General features: G+C 47.0%; 2 protein-coding genes across 4 annotated transcripts in view; one reads left to right on the plus strand and one right to left on the minus strand.

The window, feature by feature from the left end:
- LOC122535359 (paired box protein Pax-6-like) overlaps nt 1-27,666 on the minus strand; it is a 71,304-nt gene that overhangs the window by 5,572 nt on the left and 38,066 nt on the right. For 2 of the 3 annotated variants that reach the window (XM_043666830.1, XM_043666832.1), the window contains exons 7-8: nt 1,272-1,531; nt 12-355 (exon numbers count right to left, since the gene is read on the minus strand). In XM_043666830.1, coding sequence (XP_043522765.1) covers nt 12-355; nt 1,272-1,531 — 604 coding nt within the window. The remainder of the gene's footprint in view (nt 1-11; nt 356-1,271; nt 1,532-27,666) is intronic. The other variant, XM_043666831.1, reaches the window with a different exon arrangement.
- Nucleotides 14,090-16,603, plus strand: LOC122535360 (class E vacuolar protein-sorting machinery protein hse1-like). Its single transcript, XM_043666833.1, has 3 exons — nt 14,090-14,240; nt 14,347-14,817; nt 16,004-16,603. Exons 1-3 carry the CDS (start codon nt 14,235-14,237, stop codon nt 16,436-16,438), a joined length of 912 nt encoding a protein of 303 aa, XP_043522768.1. The 5' UTR covers nt 14,090-14,234; the 3' UTR covers nt 16,439-16,603.

Consider the following 27,666-nt stretch of genomic DNA (forward strand, 5'->3'; position numbering starts at 1 on the left):
TTGATTCTCACCTATACGAGTCTGGCATGCTGGGTATTCCCGGATAAACGGCCGTGGGTGCGAAACCATGGTGTATCCTCGGTGGAGAGGGTGGTGCTTGCGGCGGTGGTTGACTAGCCAAAATACCCGAGGCTGGTGGCGGTGTCGGATGGCCAGCACCCACCAGGCTCACCCCTCCGGCGTGTTGTTGCTGCTGTTGCTGTTGCTGCTGTTGCTGCTGCTGTTGCTGCTGCTGCTGCGACTGTTGTTGCTGTTGCTGTTGCTGCTGTGGCTGCTGGTGTTGCGGGTTGTCCCTCCGTTGCGTGCGCAATTTCTCTTCGCGCCGCCACTTGGCCCGCCGATTCGAAAACCACACCTGAGTTAGTGAACGAGAAGACAGACGAAGATACAGGTCAATCGCTAGGCTACAGGTTCCGCCTAATTTTCGGTCTTTCGTTTCTCGATCCGTTTCTTTTATGGAAATCGTCTCGCGAGTTCGGCCGGAGATCGGGCGGCTTGGGGACTCTGGAGTGGACTCTGCAGTTGCGCCTTTTGGGATTTGTACGTTGGTATTTCGTTCGTGCGATCGTTATGAACGTATTAGTCTCTACAATGTAAAATATCGATCAACCAGGTGAAAGAACCGTTCGTTTCCTTTGAATTCCTTGCACGGAGACGCGCAAGTATTATTAATCCAGGGATTTCTGGTCAGCCTCGTTAGGTGATTAACAAAGACTCGATGTTAAAAAATAGAACGTGACTTTTATTGCAATATAATATCAGTGAAATATAATATAATTTGTTATAATTTTGTCAATACAGTCTGTTTGAAACATGAAATTACAATAAATGATACGACGAAGGGATGAACTTACGAACGAGAAGCATCAAACGAAATACGAAGCAATACGAAGGATTGCGACTGGTTTCGTCGGAATTGGAGGACTGAAGGATACACCAGGAGTAAAACGAAGAATTACATCGTGGCCATAATTGTATGTAGGATGTAACAGGGATGAAACGACCGTTCTCGCGCTCGATCACGTCCTCACACTGACTTCATCTCACGCATTGTCTCGCTCTCGACACACACGCACAAGCACACGCACAGTGAGACAGTAGCACCGATTCACCTTTGGAATTTTGAAACGAACGAATGAGAAGAGCGAATGAAAATACAGAAGAGAAAAGAAAAGAGAAGTAAAGAGAAAAGGAGAGAAGAGAAGAGAAGAGAAGAGAAGAGAAGAGAAGAGAATTGAAAGAAAAAGTGTGCGGGTATAAAATATAGTCACCTGTATTCGAGCTTCCGGCAGACCGATCTTGCCAGCGAGTCTCTCCCTGGCGAATACGTCTGGATAATGCGTCCTCTCGAATTCCTTCTCGAGAGCGTCGATTTGCTCGTTACTGAAGCTCGTGCGATTCCTTTGAAGCTTCCTTTTTAAACGGAGACGCGCCTGGTCGTCGTCCGTGCCTCCGGACACGCTACCGGCGTTGCTGTTGTCACCGCCGCTGTTCGTCTCGTCCGAGTGTGCGCCGCCCTCCAGTTCCGCCACTAAAACAAACGCCACCATTTTTTACGTCACGATTTTATGCACCGCAATTACAAAGAGAAATTCATAGAGAAATATCATCATTCACTTTCGAATGTACGAAAATATGTAAATTTCACGTGCACGTGTGTACGATATCGACAGCCAACGATTTATCGCAACGATTTATCTCTATTGGCTCGTAACGATTCTTTCTTTAAACGCGTGTTTCTGAACGCCTGTCGACATTTTAAACGCGCACCCCCGCACGTAATTTACTACGCAAAGGCAATAGGAATGAAACAACAAACGAATTATCCACAGAGTTATCCACCGGTGTAAAACAATCGAAGCCCATGGCGTTCGGTTTTAATTCAAATTCTATATATGTATCCACATAATACGTAATTCTCGCCTGACTGCCGTTTTATTTTCCGTTTTATGAACGCTGTGTGCCCTCGCTATGAAAATGATCTACGTATCGGAGGATAATTACTCCTCAGATTTCGCAACAGTGTAGCAGTCCGCGTTTGGATTTCATAAACTTTTCAACTCTCAGACAGATGGGAGATCCTAAATTTCTCATTTGAAGGAAGATGGAAGAAGAAAAAAAGGGAAATCGGCTAGGAAACCCTATCGATCGCGTGAGTAGAGCGTCGCGACTTTTTACTGACCCTGCCGCTCTCTCGTTCCTTCTTTTTCAAGGGTCGTCGACAGAGGCCCTCGTCAGTTTTCTTATATAAATATCCACGTGCGTGCACGATTTTTCGCCGCGTAGGTGCGCGCGCGAGTGCGTGCGTGTGTGTGTGTGTGTGTGTATATATATATATATATATATAGGTAGGTACACGTACGTGCACGTAGAAACGCGAGTAAAACGGGTGGATGGGTGGGTGGAGGATCGAAGGGAGAAAGGAGGCGTTGCTGGGTGAACCTTATCGTCGGTTTCTGGGTGAGCGCGTCGAGGCGTCACTGGGTTTTGGCTCGACGACGAGAACTGCCTGGAGGGTTGCACGCGGGGGCGGGGGGGGGGGGGAAAGCTGGTGGAATGGCTGGCTAGGGAAAGAGGGACGCACGATAAGACGTCGCAGCGTCCCGACGCCAGCCGTCCCTCTTCTCTCTTGCACGATACGCCTCTGTCATCCGTGCAAAGTGCCACCCTTCTCTCTCTCTCTCTCTCTCTCCCTCTACTCTCTTCCTTTACTCCCCTACCACATTCTTTTTTCTCTCGCTTTTTTATCTCTGGCTCCTATCTTTCACCTTCTCTCTTTAATTTTCACCTTCACGGCCTAGCCTCCTCTTTGTTTCGCTTCCACCAACGATAATCTTCTACCTCGCGGCCAAAGTCTTTGCTCCCAGGAGTCTTCGAGTCGCGTTAATGGAAACCTGATAACAATTTCTCGATGGGAGGTCCAACTGCCAACTTCCGTTGTCGAGCCTCGTGCCGTTTCCTTTTTTCCTTTTGCCTCTCTACGGTCTCTCTCCTCTCCTGCCGCTTGTTTCGAGCTGTCTCGCATCGTCGAATCATTGTGTCCAACCACCTCCTGCTACCATCTCGATTTGACAAGTTCGTTAATGCTTCGTTAATTATCGCGTGATGTTATTGTTACATGACAGACCCTTTGTTGCGCGCAGTCTTACGGTCTTTGTAGTTTGCGTCAGTGACATTTAGCACTAGTGGCAAGTTTATCGAATCGATTGTCACCTATGAACTTTGCCGTGCCTCGTGTAGCCTATGACAAAAGGAACCCACTGTTGAAAGTGGGTTTCAACTCGACTGTCCTATGGAAAAATTCTTTGCGCAAACTTTGCGAGTACGATACAAGGCGCGAGAGAAAGGACGCTGGAATTAAATAATATTGTTGGATGACCGGAACTAGGCCTGATAATATTGGCTCAGTGATAACACTGACTGTGAGAGTAATAGACCTGCCTAAAAGTGCGCCACGAACAATTATTCATAGGGTAAATTCCAGTAGGGTAGCTTCTTTCCTCCTCTCTTCGATTTACAATTATGAAAAGACGTGCTGGAAAGTAAACGCGTCCATGTTTTCCATTAGAAAGTCCTCTTCACCACGGTTCAAACTCGAATACATCGTCTCAAACGTACAAGTTGTACATTCAATTCTCATTTCATTTTCAATTCAAATCCAGACGTCGTCACTGGCAACCGATTTTCAACGATTACATTCTCAAGGGAGCATTCGGTTGTTGCAAAAGAAAAAAAAAGAAAAAAACAAAACATAATTTCACGAGAGGCGAGAAAGGCGAGCTCTCCTTTTTTTCTTCGTAATTTCGCGAGAGACGTGTCCGGAAGAAACGAAAGGATCGCAACAGATGTTGGAAGGCGAAAGGGGAACGTATCCATGGTCGGAGGGGAAATCCACTCCATCCATTCAGTTTCTCTTACTCTTGTCCTTGGTCTTTCGCCCCAACCGAATCGTCTCTCGTATCGTCGTTCAACGTATCATCCGCCAACCAGCGAGTTCAAGCTCGCTGAAGCGCGATGGCCGACTTCATTTTCACGTTTGCTGCCATCGCCACACCGTCCCCCTCGTTCTCCCTTCGTTTATAAATTATTATTCCAAGCTTTTACAAATTTTGCATCAAACAATTTGCAGTGTACTGCAAAAGGACACTTTGGTCAAATATCACCGATAAAGATTGCAAAATACACTACTGAACTGAAAGAGAGCAACAGGAAGCAACGGGGGGTGACTGGCTCTGAAAGTTCCGAAAAGTTCAAAAAATTCGAAAAGATAAACAAAAAGGGGAGAAAAGAAAGGAAAAGGAACAATCGGCGGAACGAAAATGGGAAGAACTGGGGCAAACGAAGTGAGAGGTGGAAAAAAGCGAGAGGTAGAGGGAAAAGATAGAACTAACCGGAGGCGGAAGCTGCAGACAACGAGAAAGGGAGCAGAGGATAGAGGATAGACGACGAAAGAAGCAAGAGAGGAGGAGGAGGAGGAGGAGGAGGAGGAGGAAGTTCCACATTGTTCTGGATTCTACATCCTGTAGTGGAAACTTGGTGTAACAGCCCTCCGATTCCACGAGAAGTTTAGTACTAGGAACGTGGCTCCCTGCCAGCTTTCCAGGATGAACCTTAACCGCATCCATGAAAGGGGAGGCTACGGGATTATCTCTCGAGTTCTCTCGCTTCCTCCGCGATATCATTATGAAAACCATCGCCGCCGTTGCGCGACCGGGGCAATACGTCGTCGCTAACGCGCCCCCTGCGTCACAACAATAGGCATTATTTCGTTTCTCTTTGTCTTTTTAAACCAGAAAGCCTCGTCGAGATCGTTCGATTTGCTCGCATACTTGCTTGCCAATGTGTGTATTTTGTTCCTGCGCGTCTGCCTAATGTGTCATCCTCTCAGTTGAACTATGAGCTGTCACAGGTAAAAAAGAGAAAAACCAAAAACTTGGGAAAGAAGTTTAGAAACGTTGAAACAAACTAGCATTTTCACTTTTCGTTAGATGGTTTGTGGACCGCGAGACCACAACGGGCGGCCACAATTACCCAACGAAGAAGCCACAACGACGACACAAGACCAACCGAGGCGTATTAAAAACGTTTCAACGAAACAACAACCGCGCCACTTGCGTTCGCCACTTTGACCGCCACCGATCAACTTCATACAATGGACAAACTCTCGCCGTTCCGTCGCTCCGCGTGCAACTACTTCTAAAGTAGCATTCAGTTTCCAATCGGAATAATCGAGTAGAGGCTGAAGTTGAAAAGCTGGCGAAAGGCACGCGTGCGATTTGAAACGTGAAAGGAAAGAGTGTACCTTTTGTCGCTCGTGATCGTTGGCGCATTTTTCCAATCGGCCTCGAGGATTGGTTACGCGCGTTACGAGAAACAATCAACTCTGTACACCGGCGACTTGGAGTGGCGACTTCACTCGCGGTTGCCATTGTAGCAGCCGGTGGGCCTCGTTCGAGTGGGCGACGTAGAAAAAAAATTCCAGGGAGCGACCAAGTGGCGACGTTTAGTTAAGTGCACCGACGACGGCCATTATCGGCATTAATAATGCCCCTGTTCGCCACTCGTGTGCTCGTGGCCATTACTCAGCCAGTCTTTTCTTTCTTTCTTTTTTTCTTTCTTTCTTTCTTTCTCTCTTTCTCTTCTTTCTTCACCGCCATCGGTCCACCAAGTGCCGGCATCGCCCCGCGAGTCTTTACGAACCTCGAGTTTTAAGGACTCGATGTTTTAACGGTCTCGTTATTCTTCCCCTTCGCCGCGAATTTCTCCACCGACTCTCTCGCTCGAGACCGTTTTCCTTTAGGATTTTTCGCCGAGGAGAGAAAATGAACGAGCCGAACTTCGATCGTCGTGTCGGAAAGACACGGGAGAGATCATCGGCGCGAACGACGTGAGAGACGAAAGCCGAAAGCGAGGGGCAAAGGGGGGCCCCACCAGATGCACCATTGGCTGCGCGTCGAATGTTCGAATAGCTGGCAATGATACAGATGTTAGCCGTGGAATTACCGTGCGATGTTCATCGAAGCGAGGAGGGAAGTCACCAACCTCGGGCCCGTGCGTATTCGGCCCGGCAAAAAAACGGCCACCACGGCATTAAGGGTCGGCTAATAACGCGTAATGCCAACCACGTTCTCTCTCTCTCTCTCTCTCTCTCTCCTCTGCCCGCGCTCTTTGTATCTCTACCCTCTTTTTTCCTTTTTTTTTCTTCCTCTTCTTTTTCCTTCTCGGTCCAGCCAACCCCGTACGCGAGCTGCGACACGCCATAGGTGAATCCCGCGCGTCGAGGGGTGGCGTGTCCGCGAGGGGAAATGAAAAAGATCACGCACATTGGGCCACTCGTTCCGGCGTGACACCTCGCAACCCCCCTCGGACGCGTTGCGTCGCGATTATCATTTCGAAATCGACTAGAAAAGCCAGTCGGTGACAATAGCCGGCCATGATGCGTTAGTAACGGCCACTCACCATTTCGACGGACCGGACCGGCCGAAAGAATGGATGGAATGGATAGAGAGGGGGGGGGGGGTACGCCTCGAGGGGTGGTTTCTGGATAGAGAAAGGTCGAGAGTGGGACACGTGCAGAAGCTACTTATTTCCAGGTTAAAAGAGACGAATCCTTGACAGACTGCCGACATTTCGTTTCAACAAACGTTATAAATAAATTTCAGCAAATTCGAACTTGGTACTTGAGGAGCTCGAGTGTGGTAAATGCGTGACAAACCGAGAGCTGATTACTGCAATTTGCTCGAACAACCACTCTAAACTCCTCTTAGGTAGCTACGAGAGCCACCATTAAGAGCGGAAGCAACCCCGTAAGTAATACCGCGGCATTTAAGGCACTAATACACTCGGTACAAGTAATCGTTCGAACGAATTCCACCCCCTGCTCCGACCAGAGGGAGGGGGAGGGGGGAGGACACGTTTTCACCGCGAGTGTTCTCCCGCTCGAAACTTCTCCCCGCGAGCGTGCACACATATTTGGCATTAAGGACCGAGAATCCAATAAATTTGTCCGTGGGATTAGGCATTAGACCGAAGCGGATTATACCTTGAATTCCTATCCACCCGCGGGACGATAGCGATCAACCCTCGCTCGCTCTCTCTCTCTCTCTCTCTCTCTCTCTTTAGGCTTTCTCATAACCAGCGATGGGCTCAAGCACGCCGCGAGTCGACTCCAATCTCAACTTATCGACTTTGCGATTGCTATTTACATCTCGAGTGTTTTCAATACCCGAGCGAAATGGCAAGGCGACGGATTCTGACTCAGCTCGAGCTCGAGGACCCGAAAAAAATTTTTCTAAAATTCGCCAAGACTCTGAACATTGAAGATTTCAAAGCGTTGGAATTTACACTTGGAGTTCAAAGATTCCAAGGAGATAACATTCGAAAATTCCAAAATTCCCCGAGTGTCTGATTTTAATTCCGATTTGAATCTCGAGGCACGCGCGTCCCGAAGTTGATCCCATCGCTAGGCTGTAACGTATCGCAGCCAGGGATGATCCTTCTCAACTTGTATATCAGTCGTTACGAGCCACTCGATATCCGGGACCCTGTTACCCTCGTAATCACTTTCGCGCGGCACCAGCCACGAGAAAAAAAAAAAGAAAAGGAAAAAAATTATTAAAAGCGATCTTGGAGAATTTTTGTACGCCAATATATATATATATATATATATATATATATATATATATATATATATACACATATATTATATGTACGTATGTATGTATGCACATAGAATCGTTTTCCGATACTTTCGTATTAGTCGCGGGTTCGACGAGGGTATTATCTTCTTGCAAGCTATTAATACGTAGCTATTAACGTCGTCGTTGGTTTTTAAAACGAAGGCGATCATTTTGGATACCGTTTCATGGATATTCGATAACTCGACGATTTTTTATTCTGCTTCCTTTTTTTTTTTATAACTGCATAGGACGCATGTAGGCAACCGGGACGAAAATATCAGTTCAAAGTCCAAGTATCTATGGACATCTGATTTTTTTAATTCTTTCGAAACGAGCAGAAAAGTATGTTTGAAGTAAGACTTTGGCGCGAACTATATGGTTGGTAGAATTAATCTTCACACCATGTACATTAATCATCTCTTTCTAATCTCTAGATTATTAATTATATCCTTCCTGTGATTAAGATTCATTTAATCGCGAGTTATTCGAAAAAGAAAATGATTAAAAAGATCTTTGCTGGGAAAGAATCTGTGTTTCTCAAAAGGGGAAGCAAATAAATAAACAAATTAATCGATCGAATTAATAATGGAACGAAATTTATACAACTGACCAAGTGCAACAAGCGTTTCGACGTAATGAAAAATAATTCAGTTCAACGACAAAGAGCCATCAGCGCGGGCGTCGCTTTCATTTCGTAGTTCTTCGCCGTTTTATTGTACAGCGAAAGAGTTGGTGAAACAGTAGCTTCATAGTGGAACGAACGTTGCGTAACGTTCATTCATTCATGCCAGTAACGTTTTCGTCATAATGTTTTCACGGCGAAGAAGTATGATGGACCATGAACATGAGCGGCAGCTAACGTTAAATGGTCGGAAAGAACGCGAAATCGTCCATCCTGCTGTACACTGCACGTACAATGAACATGTTACACAGCAGTGTTTACGATACTATCGTATGAATGCAAATAGACTGTGCTTTATAGGTCCATTCGAACGAACGAGGCGCGAGCGCGCGTGTTTTATGCATATGTTCACGCACGCGTGAGAGAACAATCAAAGGGCAATTTACCAAACGTAACAAGACTTGCCTTTAATCCTTTTCTCCTCGAAACGTTTCCAATCTCAGTTTCTCAGTTTATTACATACCAGGGCTTCTCAAACTTTTCCACTTGGCGACCCCCTTTTACCCGAGCAAACGGTATTTTCGCGAAATACCTGGCTACAGAGGTATATAAACTAGGAATACCAATTAAAACGCTCGCTGATGATAAATCACAGAGAAAATTCATTCGATAACAATTCTTATACACACGAGTGTAACTTTACCGTGTGTCAAAGACAAAGCTAAACATTCGTACTAATTTTTTAATTTTATTAAAATTTCTGCGACCCCCAAATTATAATAGTTATACCTATGAATTACACACTTTGAGAAATCCTGATTTATACCGCAATATTTCTTTTTTTTTTTTTTATAAAAAATAATACTTTTGTAAACAAGAAAAATTCAAATTCTGTAGGGACCTATTCCTAATTTAAGTTTCCTTCTTCTTCTTCTTCTTCTTTTCTACAAATTAAAACTAAAAGCTTCGACTTTCCCCCGAGAAATCGCTACTCGCGGAGAAGAAACTGTAAATAAAGCGAGAGGAGCAATTACAACAAGCGCGGAAGTGTCGCGGCCGAAGCCTAACGAGCTAACCGACAATTAGCACGCCAGGTTGCCGCGAGAAGAGAGGAAGAGGAAGAGGAAGAGGAAAAGGAAGAGGAGGAGGAGGAGGAGGAGGAGGAGGAGACGCTGAAAGGGAGCCAAAGAGATAGATAGAAGAGAGGGGCACGTTTAAGCGGAAGGAGTTTGGCAATCGATCAACGCGGTGAGAAGAGAGAGAGGTGCGGCGAGGAGGAGGAGGAGATGGATCGGGTCGGCAAGAGGAGAGCGAACGAGGAGGAGTGCGCAAGGGAAACGAGGAACAGAGGCGAGTCGACGGAAAGGAAAATATTGGAAACTCCATTAGGAGTGGTGCAACCAGCCGTGCACCGGAATACATAAGCAGCTCTTCCATAGGGAGCAAACGAAGGGGAGAGAATGAACGTCGGGAGAAGGAGGAAAGAAACCAACAGGCTACAGAGGTTATTACGCGATTCATTTGAAACCTTTCATTTTTCGTTTGCTCTCCTTCTGCGCCTTCCCTCTCTTCCACGTCGTCCTCCTCCCGCCGTGTTTCCGCTTCCTTTCCGGCTGAAACGCGTCTTCAATCGGTTTCATTCATCCAGCTCTTTCTTCTCTTCTCTTCTCTTCGTTTCTTTTTCAATTCTGTGTTCCAATACATCGATTCAGATTGACGCGAATTGTTGACCATGTTGGCCTTGTCGTGATTCAGACCCTTCGATATTTGATTCGTTTTAGTTTTAGTTTATCTTTGATTCCAGAAGACACGAGGGAGTGTCTTTCTATATCTTCTAGGAAAATCAGAGTAAAAGTGTCGATTAACGGGTATGCGCGGCAAATTAATCTAAGATTAGATTACCCTTGCTGGTGCGCGTGATATACTCTCTCCGTAATCCGAGCACAATGTAACTCGTAAGCAACGATCTCTCGTATCTTTCTTCTCAACACGGGCCGACGCCAGCGGAATCTTCAGCAGCCACTAAATGCCGTGAAATCGGCCGATGATAACGTAGATTTGCGCTGCGCGGAAACTCACGCGATTACTTCCGGCCTCTTGAGTCGCGATGTACCTTTGCAAGTTTCGCCTCGAGACTTCCAACCGCCCTTTCCTGCAACCCCTTCTTCGCGCCGTCATCCTCCTTCGCCACTTCTCCCCCCCCCCCCCACTCTCTCCTCCTCTCCTCCTCACCTCTTCTCATTCTCTTCCTCTTCACGCGGTCTTTGCACCTCTGTCTTACTTCTACTGGTCTCAGGTGTCATCTTACGAACTACAGAAATTTAGGTTAACTAAAATATTTTCAAATTGTCCGACAACGATTTCTCCGAAACTTGGATTTCTCTCAAAGATGTCACGCTCGGTTCGCGTCGTCGGAGAAAAATTCAAAACAACCGAATTAACGCCACGAAATCAGTGGAAATCAGTGGTAAAATTACGTTTGGCCGACGGTTAAAAGCAATTGACCGGTATGGATACACCGGTACGGGCAATTTGTATCGGCAGCCACCCCGTTAACCGCGATGTAAATCAATGGCCAAGGGTGATCTCTTCCCTGGGCTGGGATGAATGGCCGCGTTGAAAAGCCCTAATTCGTTTACGACTTGCAAAACGAGCCTTTTGGGAGCAAGCAACTGGTAGCCAAACAATTTCTCTATCGTTATACACCCTCTTCGTTCGTCCCAGGGGCCGCGTCGTCCAAATAAAATCGACCATCGACCGGTGGTTTCGGTTTAGCCGCTTCCGAAACGCGGGCGGAGACCCTGAATCGGTAAGAAACGCGCAATTTCCACTCTCTCTGCCGCGATTCGTTGTATTTTCCTCTTGAAAAGTAACTCTATCACTACTGAAAGAATCAGACGAAATTTTTGAGTTGCGAAAGTTTTGTATGAAATATACAGAGCAGGCTTCCTTCCAGTTAGAGTGGCTAATCGTCACAAGATCAACCCGACCGTGCGATCGTGTCGTCGAAATCGGCATTGGCCACGGTCACTTGCGAAACGACGTTCGTGCGAATGTTTATGAATTTAGTGGAAGGAGAGACGAACGTGCTCGACTAGGTCGACTCGTGTCATCGATCAAAAGGTGGAACAGTCATTAGAAGTCGCGTCAGGTGTCTCGGTTGAATAGCGAACAAGCCTGTTTCACCACGAAACCTTCTCGTTTTCATGCATACATTTTTCTATTTATACTCGTATGATTTCAAACGCCGCGTTCGTTTTCAGACGAGATCGCCAGTGTCCAAAAAAAAAAAAAAAAAAAAAAAACGGGAATTGTATCTCAACAAAGTATTATTATCATAGTACTTTTATCCCCTCGCGACGACACCGTCGTTGTGATGATCGATACAACAGCAACAAACGAAAACAAGGCCCACGAGCGCGATTCGTAGAGACTCGCGTTGTTGCCAATTCCCTACAGGGAATATCTGATTGCAAACGAATGTCGGCGGGGGTTACAGTCTCCCTTCATAGACGATTAATCCAGTTTACTCGCAGACGTTGCCTCGGTACGGGGGTCCCTGTAAGCCGAGAATCCGCACAAACGTCCCTCCCGCGCTTAAATATATTCAATTACGCGACTCTGGCCCTAGACTGGACTCTCTCCTCTCGGCTTTCCACTTTCTTTTTTTTTTTCTTCTACCTAACGTTCGTAGCTTTGTCGCCTTTGGCCGTGATTTTGCCTTTCTTCCTGCTTCTATCTCTTTTCAATCCTTTTTCTTCCTGCAATCCGCAGGATTCGAAGGATATTCGCGCGTTATTCGAGTTTCGAGTTGGACTCTTTCTGCACGATACGTACGTACGTTCTCGAGAGATGAGTAGAGTTGATTGAGATATCAGTAAATTACAGAAACAGATTCTTGCATGAACTTGTAACTGAAATAATCAATTAAAAAATGTATCCTTTCCCATTGTCATTATACATCTATCCTAATCTACCATCACCGCTAGCCAAGTCCACCTCATAAAGGTCAAGGATATCTCGTCATGGCGTTTTATCTTGCATTTATCGCTCTCTCTCTCTCTCTCTCTCTCTCTCTCTCTCTACAGTGTATTCGACATATACACACGTTCACACAGAGCGATAGTGGAATAACGTAGAAAAATGAGCGTGAAGAGAAGAGGTTAGAACCAAAGGCAAAGATGGAGGGAGAGAAAAAAACAGCGAGAACGAGAGAGAGAGAGAGAGAGAGAGAGAGAGAGAGTGTGTGTGAGAGAGAGAGGGATGGAAAAAAGGAGAGTTAAGCCTGCAGGCTGCAGGCAAAGGTATCGGGCACTGGCAAAGCGAAAGCAGAAGGGAGACAGGCATCTCGCCCTTCTTTTGTCCCTGGGCCTCGGCCCGATATTGAAATGGAGTCGTTTGAGTGTGAATAATTTGCTTTAGCCGGGCCACCCCTCCGCTTGCCCCTACCACTCTCGCTATTCCTTTCCTTCTCTTCTATATTCGTCTCTGTTCCCTGGCCAGACTCTCTCTCTCTCTCTCTCTCTCTCTCTCTCTCTCTCTCTTTCTCTTTTCTCTCTCGCGAGATCGCCCTTCGACATTGGCACATTCCGCGAGTCACGGTTACCCATTCCTACTTTTGGACGATTTTATGTTAAATATTTCCCCGACGAACACGAGGCCGTACACGTCTCACCCGTAACGGCAAAGATCGAGGCACGTTCGATACTTCAACGTATCGAATATTACCCTGACGACACTGAATAAATTCTGCAATGACAACGTGATAATGTTTCTCAACTCTCAATTACTATCGTTGACTAGAATTCTTGGTCGTTTAAAATTCTTTATCGCCACGATACGCTATTTTATAGGGACGCTGCTACACGTACACGAGAATCGAAAATAATTCTCTTTTTTGCAAGAGTTTTTTTGAAATTCGAGATTGAAAGTCCGACGGCGTCCGCGAAATTCGCGGAGAACGAATGTTACGACGTCTGGCGTCGGCCACGAGATTCTTTCGCGATACTGTCGCGTGAATCACGAATCAGCCGCTGACAGAATTGTATCTGCCATTATAAATTCCGAAGGATGAACGCGCGCCGCTCGGCCCTGATATCACTGTGCACGTCCTCTCCATCCTTCTTTTCTCCGAGTGATGCTCGAGGATCGGGTACACCGCTGAATTCATTAGCGCGCAAAATCATCACAGTCACGCGTGCTGCGTGCTAGGAATCAATTAGGACGGAGACTACGGCGTGCCGTCATCGATTCGTCGTCTGGTTTAATATTAAATCGACACGTAATCGTCGCATAATCGATGCCGATACACGTAGGTAGGTATACTATATATTATAATAATAATATTATAGTATATTAGACATTGTGGTATCCATAAGTTGGCCAATGTTGTTTTTTGATACTGTGCAAAATTATTGTCACTTGATGACTAAATGTTTATGTAATTTGAAGAAAACGACGTTACTTACGGGTGGTATCCTTAGTTAACGTCGATTAATCCTTGAAATTTTCGTACAATATATTACGCGTGCGTAACTTTCTAAAAATTCAATTAGCAATAAAATATTAGCAATAAAATTTGAATGCCTTCGTCAGTGCAGTTGAACGTGCTAATATACCTATTTTTCTTTTTTTTCAATTATCGTACTACTACGACAGGTAGCAAGAAGCAAATTCGAAAAAGGACGATCGTGTACGTGTCGCGGGGTACCGAAAAAGCAAAGGTACGAGGCAACCGGATGGTGAGCCAACAACGATCGAGGATTCATCAGTGTTTTAGGAGGTCAATGTCGCTTGACGGCCGACGAGCCGGCGGTATAATTCTTTTTAAACATGCAGCACGCATACGAGCCTCACTGTATATATAATCCAGCCCGTCGACTTCGGGAATCAGTCAACCCGACAGCTTCACCGAGTAACACACTAGCGCCACAATGAAGGTACTTGTTCTACGTTTCTATTTTTTGAAGAAATAAAAAAACACACGCACACTCAACACACGTAATACTTAACTTTTTCGAAATCTACGTCGCTTTTTTCCCCAAGGTCTACGTCGCTTTCGCTCTCCTGATGGCCACGGTGATGGCAGAGCCACCGAGGTATCGTCCGCAGCAGCAGAGACAATTCTACTTTGCCAGACAGCAAGAAGAAACCACCACAGCGGCCAACGCACCTTACCAACCTTCCGGATGGAGACCAGCCGGTCCAGCCTTCAATCTTCCCCAGAGAGCACCTCAGAGGCAATACGGGGCACCTAGTGCACCTCAACAGCAGTACGGAGCACCTACTGCTCCTCAGCAACAATACGGGGCACCTGCTGCTCCTCAGCAGCAATACGGAGCACCTAGCACGCCTCAACAGCAATACGGAGCACCTAGCGCGCCTCAACAGCAATACGGACCACCAGCAGTTCCTCAACAACAGTACGGACCACCGCAAGAAACCACCACTGCCGAAGTGCCAAGTACCACCGAGGCAGAGGATGCTACCACTGTCGCTAGCGTCACCGATTCCGAGGTAAGGGACACATTTTGCTTCCAACTTTTCCCTCGAAATTAACCAAAGTAACCGTCATACCGCAGACTTTTCAATAAGAAAAATTGTGCAAATTCGTGTCTTCGAAACGACACAGAATCTCGGTGGTCATAATCGGAAAATCCTTTCACGCGCAACTTTCTGCGAAAATGCATGAAAATTTTCTTTCGAAAGAAACGTTCGTTTCAAGAGGATCGAGTCGGGGGCAACGAATCTAACATTAGGGGAGCAATTAAGTGATCGGCGGAATTTTTCGAGAAACGGTACGAAAGGGAGGTAACGAGAACGATCGGTAAGGAACCGAAATCACGGATCGCTGCATCACGGATTGTATCACGCCGCCTTTGAATTTGGTAGCGGGGCAGGCGCACGCGTGCCTGCACAGCGATCGAAGGTAAACGACGAGTCGAATACTAATGTCGTTAAGACGGCCGAAAAAGGAGAACGGAGACAGAAAGGGGAACCCGAGAAAGAAAGAGAGAGAGAGAACGAACGATTCCCTGGAACGGCGATTTAAAATTCCGTGGAAACCTCGTGCAGCCTTGTGCCAAACGGGCCCTGCACACTTCCAATCTTCTTTTCTTCTCCTTCGTTGTACCAAATAAGACGATAACAAGTCTGATAACACGTAACACGATGTTTCAACGATGAAATTTAAGCTCCTCTGCTTTCTTTTTCTTTTTCATTCTTTATTTGCCGGTCTTTTTGCTTGGCTTCTTTCAACCGAAGAAGAAGGAGAAAGGAGTTTTTTTGAAATGAAATTGGTCTCGTCGAGGAAGAAGTTTCTCGGGTGCCTAGGATTTTTAGAAAGAGAGCAGGAGTATTTCTTAGATTCGCAGCACCTGGTTCGCTTGCAACTGGTTCACAGTAGCGTGTATACAATAATTCGTCGCTTTCTTTTTCATCAACTCGTCGGAATGATGTCACCAATTGCAAGTTCACTTTCCATTTTAAAATAATTGCCTTGCCTGTGTTTATATTATATTTGAGTATAATAATTTAAAACTGAGAAAATACGGATAAACTTTGGGACAGCGTCTCTAGATAAAGAAATTCTTTAGCTGCGGAAGATTCGGAGGCTTGCAAAGCGAGAAATCCTGCTACTAAGGATACAGGGCGTCGATCTAATATTCTGTCATTTCTGTTCTCTTTGTCTGCTCTCCACCAGTCCGAGCCCGTCAACGCCGTGAACGAGCTCGACGACGAGGACGTCGACGAACAGCAGCCGCAACAGTCCGGCGAGTACTACGTGGCCCTTCCCGATGGCCGTCTCCAACGCGTCCGTTACGTCAGCCGCCAGAACATCGAGGCGATGAAGTACTTCGCCAAGATCCGCGCGGAGAACGTGGAACCTCTCCGCGGGCCCATCTACGCGTACGCCCCCCTGCAAAAGTTGCAGATCGTGCCAGCTGGACTGCAAGTGTCCGTCGCTCCAGTCGCCTCGGTCGCAGCATCACCGTCGGCCGAGTCGAAACCGCAAAAATTGGAGATTCAACCGGTCGCCACGCAAGTGCAGTATCAGTACGACAATCCCGCCGGTGTGCTCCCGTTGGCTGCTTACGCTGCACCGAGCGACTCTAGATACCTTCTAACCTTGCCGTAACTCGAACGGACGACGATTCACTTGTAACTTTACTTGTACATACTCGTACATGTCGTTTGACGAGGACCGTGCCGAGGTCCTGAATTTAAAACTAATTTTAAGAAGATTGTAAGCGCGAAGCGTAAGAAAGTAGAAGAAGTAACAAGGACGATATTAACGAGCAAATAGCGGCTGTTGACTTGACAACATACTTTCTCCATCCTTCCTAGTTTGCGCTCTCCGTATCCCCGCACAATTTCCTATTTCTTTTGAGTACGAAATCTGTTTGCTTTGCTGTTGGAGCGTTCAGTCATCTCCTGTATATGATATCGTTCTGGAGAAGAGGAGAAGAGGAAAAGCAATTAAAAGTGCAACGAGCTGGCAACGCTGGCAAACGAAAAGTGAAGAACGTGCTATGCTTCTATCGCGTGCGGACGGAACGTGTTGTTTGGTAACTATTTGGAGCGGAGGTATCGAGACGAGGTCGAATGGGAGAAATCCTGCGAAAGAATTTTCTTAGCCGCGGCACGTGGACACGCGGAGCAGAGAAACGCGGATGTGTTGGTGGCAGACCCGTCGGCATGTAGACGCGCCTAACCGCAAAATTCCAGAAATTTAATATCTCGCTCGACTCTACCGGGGTTGGCCGTTTCATAAGTTCACTCCGACACAGCCAATCCCTCGTCAGGGATCCTCCTGAAATTCTACAGCCACGTTCCAACCCACCAAAATGCTCTTCCCCTTTCGCCTCGCGTCCCTCACCAACGTGCTTTTCATCATATCCCGCAACCACCGCGGGACCAGTTTTCTTCTGTCTCCCTCTCTCCTCTCCTCTCCTCTCCTCTCCTCTCCTCTCCTATCTGATCCTCCTGGTCGCGGAAAAATTGCAAAAAGAAACGAGAGAAAGAGAGGAGAAAAAAAGAGACTCGTTTCGCCAACAATGGTTATATATTGCTTCTTGCTTCCTGGTGCATTGGATCGGTGGTATTTAGCCGAGTCAAGAATCAAAGATTTTCAAACGCACAATTTTTCGTCTAATTAAAATACAAATTCCCATTATTCCCCAAAGTTTGGGGGCAAGAGCTAACACAATCGAAAAATCCGAGGATCTTCGTGAGGAGAGCCAGTCTTTAACAATCGACGCGGAAACAATCGATGCAAACTGCAAACTGCTCGAACTTTTCAAACATTAAACAATGGCTGGCCGTCCGGCCGGGAACAAAGAGATCTCGAGGAGGCCTTCAAATGGCCTCAAGATTCAACCAGCAGCTAGTTTCAAAACCGAATTTCGGATCGGCCAATTACTCCGGTCAAGCGGTCAAGACCAATTAAACTGATCTTGAAGAGCAAACCAATTCAGTCGACAGAAGAGAGAGAGAGAGAGAGAGAGAGAGAGCTCTGCGGTCGTTTGGAAGCTCAAGTCGTGAATCAGAGTTTCTTTGGGATACTCGACGAAAGCTCGAAACTCTTCTCGAAAGATATCTGCTCTTAGTTTCGAACTTGTTTCGAACAATACTTTATCAAAGTATTCGCGCGAATTTATCGCGTTTGAATTCTTAGAAATACCGCTTCTTCTTCTTCTTCTTCTTCTTCTTCTTCTTTTTCCTTTTTTCCCCTCTCTCTCTCTTTCTCTCTCTCTCTCTCTCTCTCTCTCTTTCTCTCGAGATAGCGAATGTTTGAACCAACGTGCGACGTATTTGAACCCATCGTTGAAAGTTACTCGGGAAAAGTTTCCCGTCGGTGGTCCCCTCTGCTCTCGCGACGTCTGCACTTGAGCTAACAGCCGGTACACCGTCCTTCCCATGAGATATTAATTTTTCCGGAAGTAACCTCCGCCACTTTTCACTCCCCTGTTTCTCTGTCGCGACGGTCTTTCTCATCTCTCCCTCTCTCTGTCTTCTCGTTCTCGTCCGGAGGTGTTATTTTTAACAGAAAAAATGTAGAAAAGGGGGGAAGATAGAGAGAGAGCGAGAGAGAATACACAAAGCGAGAGCGAAAGCGTCGCGAGTTTAAGGGTGTCGCTTATTCTGCGCGGGATAATTGCATATAGAGGAAATTTTAAAAAACTGGTTCCGCGCCAAATTAAGTTTAAGGTCAGAGTCGCTTCTACTCTCCGTGCACTCTTCGTTTCTGCGATTTATCAATTTTTTTTTCTCGCGCGTTCGTCACTTGACGAAATCTTATCAAAATACAAGAACTTGAAACTGAATATTATTCTTCCCTTAGCGCAAACGATGATTACGCAAACTGTAACGCTACACCTTTTAGATTTAAATCATCCTTAAGTACGTTAATCGTTAAATCAGCTCTGAAACGGAGGAAGAGACGGTATGGCAGCTGCATCGTCGATCGCTATATTACCATCAGATAAATCTACCCTTGCGTCGTGAACAACGACTACTGTGAAACTCAACATGCAAACATCCGGTCTATCTACCGATGATTATCACGATAACAGAAAATGTCGACCAGTACGTATTTTCGCGGGGAAATAACTGCGAAATAAATGCATCGAATTATATATCAAGTTACGTTCCGTGCTCCCCTTTTTCTTTTACTTTTTAATAAAATTACCCGCTTTAGTGTCAGCAAATTAATATTTCGACTAAAATTGAATTCAAAGCATAATTCTTTCCGCTGACGAGAAACATCCTGCAATTGTACAATCGTTCAATCGCACGAGTACATTGCTCTCTCTCTCTCTCTCTCTCTCTCTCTCTCTCTGTGGTAATTTCTGTCCAGAGGTTCCCACTGGAAGAGTGGGATTTTGAGGATTTTGGTTTGGCCAGGTTCCCATACGCGCTGCGGGAGCCTCCCGCTATTTTCTTAATCTGGACACTCGCGGAGGCGAGACAAACGAGCGAGAACACAGAGAGAACGCGGGATGCCCGCGGCGCAAGGGCGCGAGAAGACCGAGCTACCCCCTTTCGTGGCCCCTACACAATCGCAGGGTATGAGGAACGAGAGAGTAACCCCCAGATCCGAGACTCGAGAGAGTCAGGTTTGACGAAACGTCGCCCCTGACCTCTTTTTACAATTCTCTCTCCATTACGTTATTCCTTTCTTCTTTTCGCGTCTTTTCTTTCTCTCGTGCCCTTTAGTCTTTTCCTGTGTTTGCGGGTGGTCGGTGGCGCAGCTCGATTCTCAGGATCTCTGGTTTCGGTTTCGGTTCCTCCGAAGTCGCACGATCTCGCACCGCAATCCCCTTTCCTTCGAGTTTCGTTTCATCTCGAACGTAATTTATCGAAAAGAAACGTTGCTCCTCGATGAATCGATCTTCTCTGCCTACGAAAGAGCTCGATAGAAGATTTCGTCTCCTTTTCTTTTCTCTCTTGAGTTGGAGAGACGACCTATTTTCGCAGAGAGACGGAATTCAACTGCATGTACATATGTACGTATATCGTCTCGCTGCTGTCTCGCAGCTTCTCGCCGGGTTCTCGCCTGGCGAGGAGAGAAAACAATGAGCGCAAGGAAAGAGAAGGTAGATGCCGCTGAAAGTCAGCGGTAGCTCCCACGTATGGCAGACGCTGCCTGCCAGTGATTGGAGATCCCCCGTCGACAGCCCACGTCGAACTCTCTTTCGACTCTCTTTCGAAGTCGGCACCTGCTTTTACTTGCCCGTCTGGCTGCTTGTTCGCAACGAGAAAACCCTTTGTGATCCTTCCGTTTCTCCGCCTTTGTGTGTGCACGCGCGTGCGTGTGTGTGTGTGTGTGTGTGTCGTCTACGTCTACGTGTACGTCGGGCACTCACGCACACGCACACACACACACACACACATGCTCTCCGTCGCGTGCATACACGTAGCAGCTCTTGCTTCGTCGAGAGTTTTCAGAATATTTGAACGCTCGCGCGGCCGCACGTACGTACGTACACACACGCATACGCTAGGCGACGCGCGAGGGTGATGTGCAACCAGTGTACGTACGCATTGCGTCACAGGGCACGTCGATATTGAACCGGAGGGTACCAAAACAATAAAGTTCCTACTGCGCTTACATCGGTTCGAGCCTTTGTACGCGAGAACTCGCTGCTTGATTAATATCGCCGAATTAATATGGATGCAGGAGGGGGAGAAGGTGGTGGAGGGTTCGACGGAGGAATCCTCCCGGCTTCCTACGCTCTGCCACGGATTTTCGATGTTTTTGTTAACGACGAACACGGCGCACCGAAAGGGGGGAGGGGGGAGGAGAAGGGACCAGATCGATCGCGATTCATTTTCCGTGTGTTTCTGCTCTCACTTCGCGTGATCTTGTTGTTCGACGAGCAATTTTTGTTTTTTTTCTTTTTCTCATATGGGTCGTAGTGCACGAGATGCACAGCGATGACTGGGATTTTGAAGTGCCAGAATAAAGATTTAATAAAGCCACGATTCAATCAAGACAAACTTGTGTCTCGAATATGCACGCCGAGTAAAGAGTTTTGCAAGTTTCGCGCGAAACGATGAAACTAAACGTGGAACGAAGAATAATGGAAAAATAAGGTGATTCCTAACCGCGTGGCGTGTGACGCGCTATCAATTACACAAGTCAATGTGTCGTTAGCACGCAGATCAATCACTGAGGGAGGGGGATTACATAATGTTACACAATCGGACGAGCATGTTCATCGTAGTAGAGACGATTGAATTATGATCCCTATGCGCGAGGAATTTCGTATGACTTCACTCGACGATCGACCTAATATTCCCGATTCGCTTTTGCAAATCCGAACGTGACATCTGACTGCTGTTTTCGTTTCCGCTTTTTGTTTTCTCTTTCCCTCTCCCCCTTTTCTTAAATTAATTAACATGATACAAACGAAGAAGAAAAGACACTTGTTCGTTTATGAAGTTAACAAACAAAGCCAACGTCAAAATGCACATCGATCCACGATATTACACGTACGTGCAAAACGTTAGTTAATCCCCTGCGCTGGTAACTGGTTCGCGGACCATAACGAGTGACCGAACCGTATACAATAATTAGTCGCTTTCTTTTCCTTTTCAACTCGTCGGTATGATATCACCGGATAGAAATGATTAAGAAGTAATCAACTTATCATTTGTTTTGCCTGGGTTACATTTAAATGTACTTAAAAAATGTTGCAATTTGGGACTGGGAAAAAATTGTCGACGTGCGTGGCACGTCATTCCAGCGCAAGAGGTTAAAGAGGCTCGTTACGGAAAAGAGAAACTTTGCAGATCGGAAATGCGAGAAAGGAGAGTCAGTCTGAAATCAGAGAGGAAGGCGAGGGAGGCAAGAGGCAACAAAGAGAAAGGAAGAAAGGAAGGAAGAAAGAAAGAAAGAAAAAAAAATCCAAGGGGTTGTTGACGACTTCCCCTTAAACTGCCTGCTACCCTCCAACTCCGCCCACGGCTCGAAGCACGGGAAGTCGCAGCCGGAGTGCCTTTTACAAAACGGATCTTCGCGCGGATCTTTATACACACGTAACACGTACTCGGCGTTATTCACACGCGAGTCACGTTATATTCATCCCCAACGGTGGCGGCGTTTGGAGGGAGTTTTGGCCACGTTTGCCGCGCGTGTGAACGTTGCCTAAAAGACCGTTGCCTAAGAAAGAGAAGAACGCGCTACTTATATACATGCATATATCGATTGGCATTACGAGGCAGATCAGTCAACCCTGGAGCCGTCCCTCTCTCGCTCTCTCTTTCTCTCTCTGTGTGTGTGTGTGTGTGCTCTGTTCGGGCGAGGAAAACGATGGTTAAGGAAAGAGAGATCTCTCCTCTGGTAGTAGCTCGACACCCCGGCTCTACAGCCCCTTCTTCTTATCCCGTTCGCGGCTGAGACACTTTGTCACCCTCTCACGCGCTTCCCTCGATTGAGCATGGCCTGGCCCCCGACGAGAAGGCTCCGTGTCAAAAAGAGTTACACAAGGGATGGGGGCGGAACGAAGACGGATAGATCTTTATTGTCGTCTTCGGCGAGAGAAAGAGTTAGCCAAGGTGGAAGATTGATCGTCGGAGCGAGTGGAAAATTGTTTTTTTCGGCAGCCGCTGGTCTCTGCAAGTAATCCGCTACGTGGATTATTGTTTCTCGGTGTCTCGGTGTCTCCGTGAGACTGAGAAAGATGGCAACTTGTTAGTCACTCGTTTACGAGTTTACGAGTTTAGAATTTTCTTTTCAGTGGAAACTATAGTTTTCCGCTACAAAAATATATATTCATTTCGTAGGAAGGAAGAATCGACGAAGTTGGGTTCCAAGAGGGTTAGAAATCGATCGACCGACGCCCCCGTTTGTTTCCATTTCCAATGTTGGAAACGGGAACACGACATCCACGACAATTTCACGAAAAAACACAGCGTGGCTCGATGATGATGATGGTAGGACCATGCGATCGCGGACGCGATAACAAGGGAATTCGTGCATAAAATGGAGTCTTATTGGCGTAGCGGCGAGACCGGAAGATCGGTCGGGATAGAAACACGGGTTGGAAACCGAGCGATACACGTTGGAAACCGATCGGCCATAGCCGAAACGATCACGGTGCACCAGATCACGTATTTGCAGCGGCCGCGGAATTTCATCTGCGAATTCCGGCCTGTATTTTCCAAACTAGTTGGAACGAAAGAATTTTTCCTCGACCATCGATTTCTAGATGCGGTCGGGAATTCGTAATAGCGCTGACCGCGGTATCGAATGATTCGCATACACGGCTCGATTGTACGTTCGTGCAGACACGCGCAGACAAACGTACGCGTGCCAGTGTACGTACGCGAGAGGGTGGGTATTGCAAAACAGAACGAGAGAAAAACACTGGTGTTTGTTATTTCGACGTACGTACGTACGTACGCACACGTAGACAGACGAGCGTGCAGACGGGATATAGGCTAACTTTTCTCCCTGCGGAAGACCGCAGAGCCTCCACCGCGCATGGCTCACCGCAAAAGCTCGACGATGCGTTTTGCTCGCTCTGTCCGCCATGCGAGCGCATTGACATTCGCCCACGTTCACGCTCCATCTTTTTCACTCGCCCCGTATAAATTGCCTGCGTGTCCATGCACGCGGTTTTTCGACGAGCAAGGAAAGGCTTTCTTTTCCTTCTCCCTATCGCGGAAGGGATATACTCGCGCCTCTAGATTTCGTTGCACTTTCATTCGATTAACGTTTTAAAGATTCATCATCCTTGTCTTTCGAACGTATCACCGTTCGATAGAAGCTAAACGGATAAGGATACAAGACTGAAACAACTGGTATGTATAACCGCGCAGCATTCATCCGAGTTGCAATTTTTGCTAAAATCATCATTTACCAAGCTAGCCCGAAATGGCTCCAGTTATCGAGAACACCGAGCGCTTTATTAAAAACGACGCCAAAGTTCTACAATATTTATACCGTAGACGTTGCGAGCGAATTTTCGTTAGATTTTAATCGAACGAAACTGACAATAACTGAAATTCAACATTCCATCTATAAATGCACAAATTCTCGCAATTCCACCAAAATCACGATTTCACCGTCATCTTCGATGAGAGCTCGATTATCCCCTCGAAATTCCCTCTGAAAATTCGATTCATCGCCAAGGTTTCAAACCTCTCCTCCGTTCCTCGAGCCTGCATCGCGTAAAACACAGACATATTTACAAGGTGTCGTTCCCTGCCGGTGACGTTTCTTGGCCGATCTCTCGTCTCGGCAGCGTCGACAGAGAAACTCTATGCATTGGATTCGCAGGTCAGTGAGTTGTCGCGTCGAGTCATTCAAACCGGTGTCACCAGCGCTCGATTTATCGTGTTCGTCAATCTTGGAAGACTGACCTCCCGTCGTGGCTCCGGTTACCGTCCACGACGATGTTACCACCCGCCCCCGCGTCTTTCCACGGCCCGCCTCCGCCACCGCCAAGCTAGCGCGGCGCGGCGTTATCCTGGCAAGCAGCACGCTCCTTTGTCTTCCGTTTTATTCCGGTCCGCGGCGCGATGGAACCGGCCACGTCGATGAGTATCTACGCTGCCGAGCGAACGATAAAAAGCCGGGGGCCCCCCGTCCCCTCTGCACCGTTCTGCAAACGCTCGCCGATCGAGCCGCGGGGCCACCATACCTTCATTGCGCGCCAATCTAACAACGGAACAATCGAATGGCCTCCCATTTTCGAGTTTCAGTCTTAGAAGAATGCTTCTGGAATTTTTTTTGTTTCCACAAGTTTATTCCAGCAGGTTTCAAGTTTGACATTTTCGATTTTTTAAATTTCTTTTGCCGTGTAATAAAAATATTGGAGAGTGCTGGTATCGGCTACCGAAACAGAACGTTTCGAGCCTGCTCGCGATCTTACAATTAGCGAAGCGCACGAGCAGCGTTAGGGGATCTATCGAGATTTCAAGCTCGCGAAAACGAGCGACAGCCACGCGGGGAAACTTTCGATCCGTTGTTTCGAGTGGATCTAATGCTGAGAGGGTGTGGTGAAAAATAAGGAATCAATTACAACCTTAATGCGTCGTGTAGGATTATGTCGCGTTAGAACGCGACTAAAAGAGGAGAAAAAGACACGCGCGTTCGACAGATGAAACAAAAACTACGATCCCTTGTAACATGCCAATTATTTTCAAAGGCCAAAGCTGAAAGAGAGAATTTCGATGACTAGCATCGAACACGCGTCGTCTCGTCAGACAATTCCCGCGGATTCCTCCACTTTTGTTAAACAATGAAGGTCAATAGACAAAACGGAACGCGAAAAAGGCCGCAAGAACGGAAAAAAAAGAACAAAGAGAAAAGAGAAAAAAGAGAAAAAAGCCCTCTGAATTTCTTTTGAAAAAACTTTTCCTTTTCTTCGTTTCCGCGGGAGGATCCACCATTCGCAGAAGAGAAAGATAGGGGGAGAGAAAGAGAGAGAGAGAGAGAGAGGACGTGTATACAAAAGCTATCGGGGAACCATTAATACGCGGATCGCGCGTTTCCACGAGGATTCACGATAGTGGCGAGAACAATGACAACGAGGACGATGCTTACTCCACGACGAACCAAACCAGCGACGAAAGACAGAGAGCTAGAGAGAGAAAGAGAGAGAGAGAGAGAGAGACTGCGTATTGTCCTGCTCGACGATAAAAGGTTTCGCATCGTTGCAACGGTGCCTACCTACTGGGACATGGGGGGCTCCAGAAGACGAAGTAGTAGAAGCAGAGCAGAGGAACGCACTGACGACAAAACGCGCCTGCGAGAGAGAATAGAAAAAGAAGAAAAGATGAGAGAGAGAGAGAAAGAGAGAGAGAGAGAGAGATCGGGTGCAGCAGATAAAGAGGTCGACGATAATGCTCTCAGTACCAGGCTCGGTTTCCTGGCTGCACCAGGGCGGCCATTATATTGTTTTACCTCCGTATCTCAGCCAGAGATCAACCGCGGAGAACTCTGTGTGCTCACCTTCCATCGGTGAGAATGATGATGGCCCCTCACGATGGAACTGGAGGAATCGCTGGGGACCGAGACTGCCGAGAGTGAGACGAACGTTGAAAGAAAGAGGATAATAATAAGCGGAGCGAATGTTTTGGAACATGTTTTGACGCGAGTGCCAATAAGTAGGTTAGATATCTGGAAGAGACGTGGATACGCTTTGAAAAAGCGAAAAGCAGTGATAAAAGCGACATTTGCATGGGTTGAAAAATTTTTGGGTAATTGGTTGATCGATGAACTAAGATTTCTTTCATCTTCCAACTCTTAAAATTTGTCAACTCTTGAAAATATTAGACAAAAATGGCCGTGTATGATGGCAGGACAGATCGGTGGATGTCTTGTACGCGATCATCGTTGCCATCTCGTCGAGACGTCAGCGTCGGCGTTGGCGTCGGTATCGGCGGGGTGTCTGCTGAGGCTGATCCACAATGCATCCCCGAGTTGCATTGTGCCGTTTTGCATGAGACACGAGACACGAGACACGAGATGCGGGACGAAACGAAACGAGACGAGACGAGACGAGACGAGACGAGACGAGACGAAACACGGCAGTAGCAGCGGCATGCAGAAGAGAATTCTATGAGGGAGGGTGGCGAGAAAGGAGAGGAAGCCGGAATAAAACTAGAGAGGAGAGAGAGAAAGAGAGACGACGCCAGAGACGATGAACAAGAGAGGCCAAGAAAGAAAAGGAGACAAGGGCGCAAAGAGACTCGGTGCTCGATCGAAACGAAAGGGGGTTCGGGTCGTATGGGCATTGTTTTTTCATCTCTCGGGTCCCGTGCTACGAGGTGAACGATAGGAGAGTGAAAGAAAAAAAAAAAGAAGAGGAAGAAAAAGATAGAAAGAACGGGCGAAAGAAAGAGAACGACAGCGAGTTCTGAATGGCATCCCAGAATTTCAATATCTGCCCGACGCGATCGCGGCTGCGTTCTCATTTCAATTGGAAAAACTGATTTACTGGCTCGACCGCGATTCTCTCGGCTCGGACGATCGATGATGCGAGCTAAACATTCGTGCGGTTGACGTATGTACGACGTTCAAATAATCTCGCGACTCTGATCATCGATCGGACCATCTCTTCGCAGTTTCTCTTTCAAGAAAAAGAAAAAAAATATATAAAGGAAAGAACTGTTTGAGAACTGTCGACAGCTTGGAGAAGCAGCGAGCAACGCGGATTGTTGTGTAAAGGATCGGGCGCGATGATTGCGGCGTAATCTGCTTTCGCTTTGCTCTCGGGGAACCTGGTGTGCCAGTTGTCGTTTCTGATTGGCCCGAGGCGACTTCCGTCTCTCGGAATCGGTCGCTGTCGAAACAACTGGCGGGCGAAACGACAGAGAGGAGAAAACCTCGAAGGACGAGGACGAACCGACTGAATCTCAGACAAGAGGGATGCAGATAGGGCAAATGGAGAGGTAGCAAGTTGAAAGAGAGAAGAGAGAGAGAGAGAGAGAGAGAGAGAGAGAAACAACCCTCCTGACACGGGTTATCCTATAAACGGTGGCAAGCCCGCAGCTACGCGGAGATAATCCGGCCCCCGGGGTCCGCGTGCGGTTGAACGCTCGCAACAGTTACCATATTTGATTGTATCCCTTCTATCCTTCTGGAATACAAAATAATAACGCGTCCTGCGCCGAATCGAGGGGCTCGATTAATCACGCTTTCCTAGCGGAACGACTTTGCCTCGCGAAATTATCTGATTATTTTCGTAGAACATCTTTCGCACACGAACGTACGTATTACCTACCCATATCGCGCATATTTGTTGCACGAAACATTTTGAAATGGCACGAGATGGCCACGAAATGCTTTTTGGCCTTTGTTTCTGTTTTTTAATCGTGTCTCTTTAAAAATACGACGTTGCCAAAAATCCG

The sequence above is a fragment of the Frieseomelitta varia genome, unplaced genomic scaffold (genome assembly GCF_011392965.1).
Source record: "Frieseomelitta varia isolate USP_RPSP 00005682 unplaced genomic scaffold, Fvar_1.2 scaffold_707, whole genome shotgun sequence".
NCBI classification, from domain to species: Eukaryota; Metazoa; Arthropoda; class Insecta; order Hymenoptera; family Apidae; genus Frieseomelitta; species Frieseomelitta varia.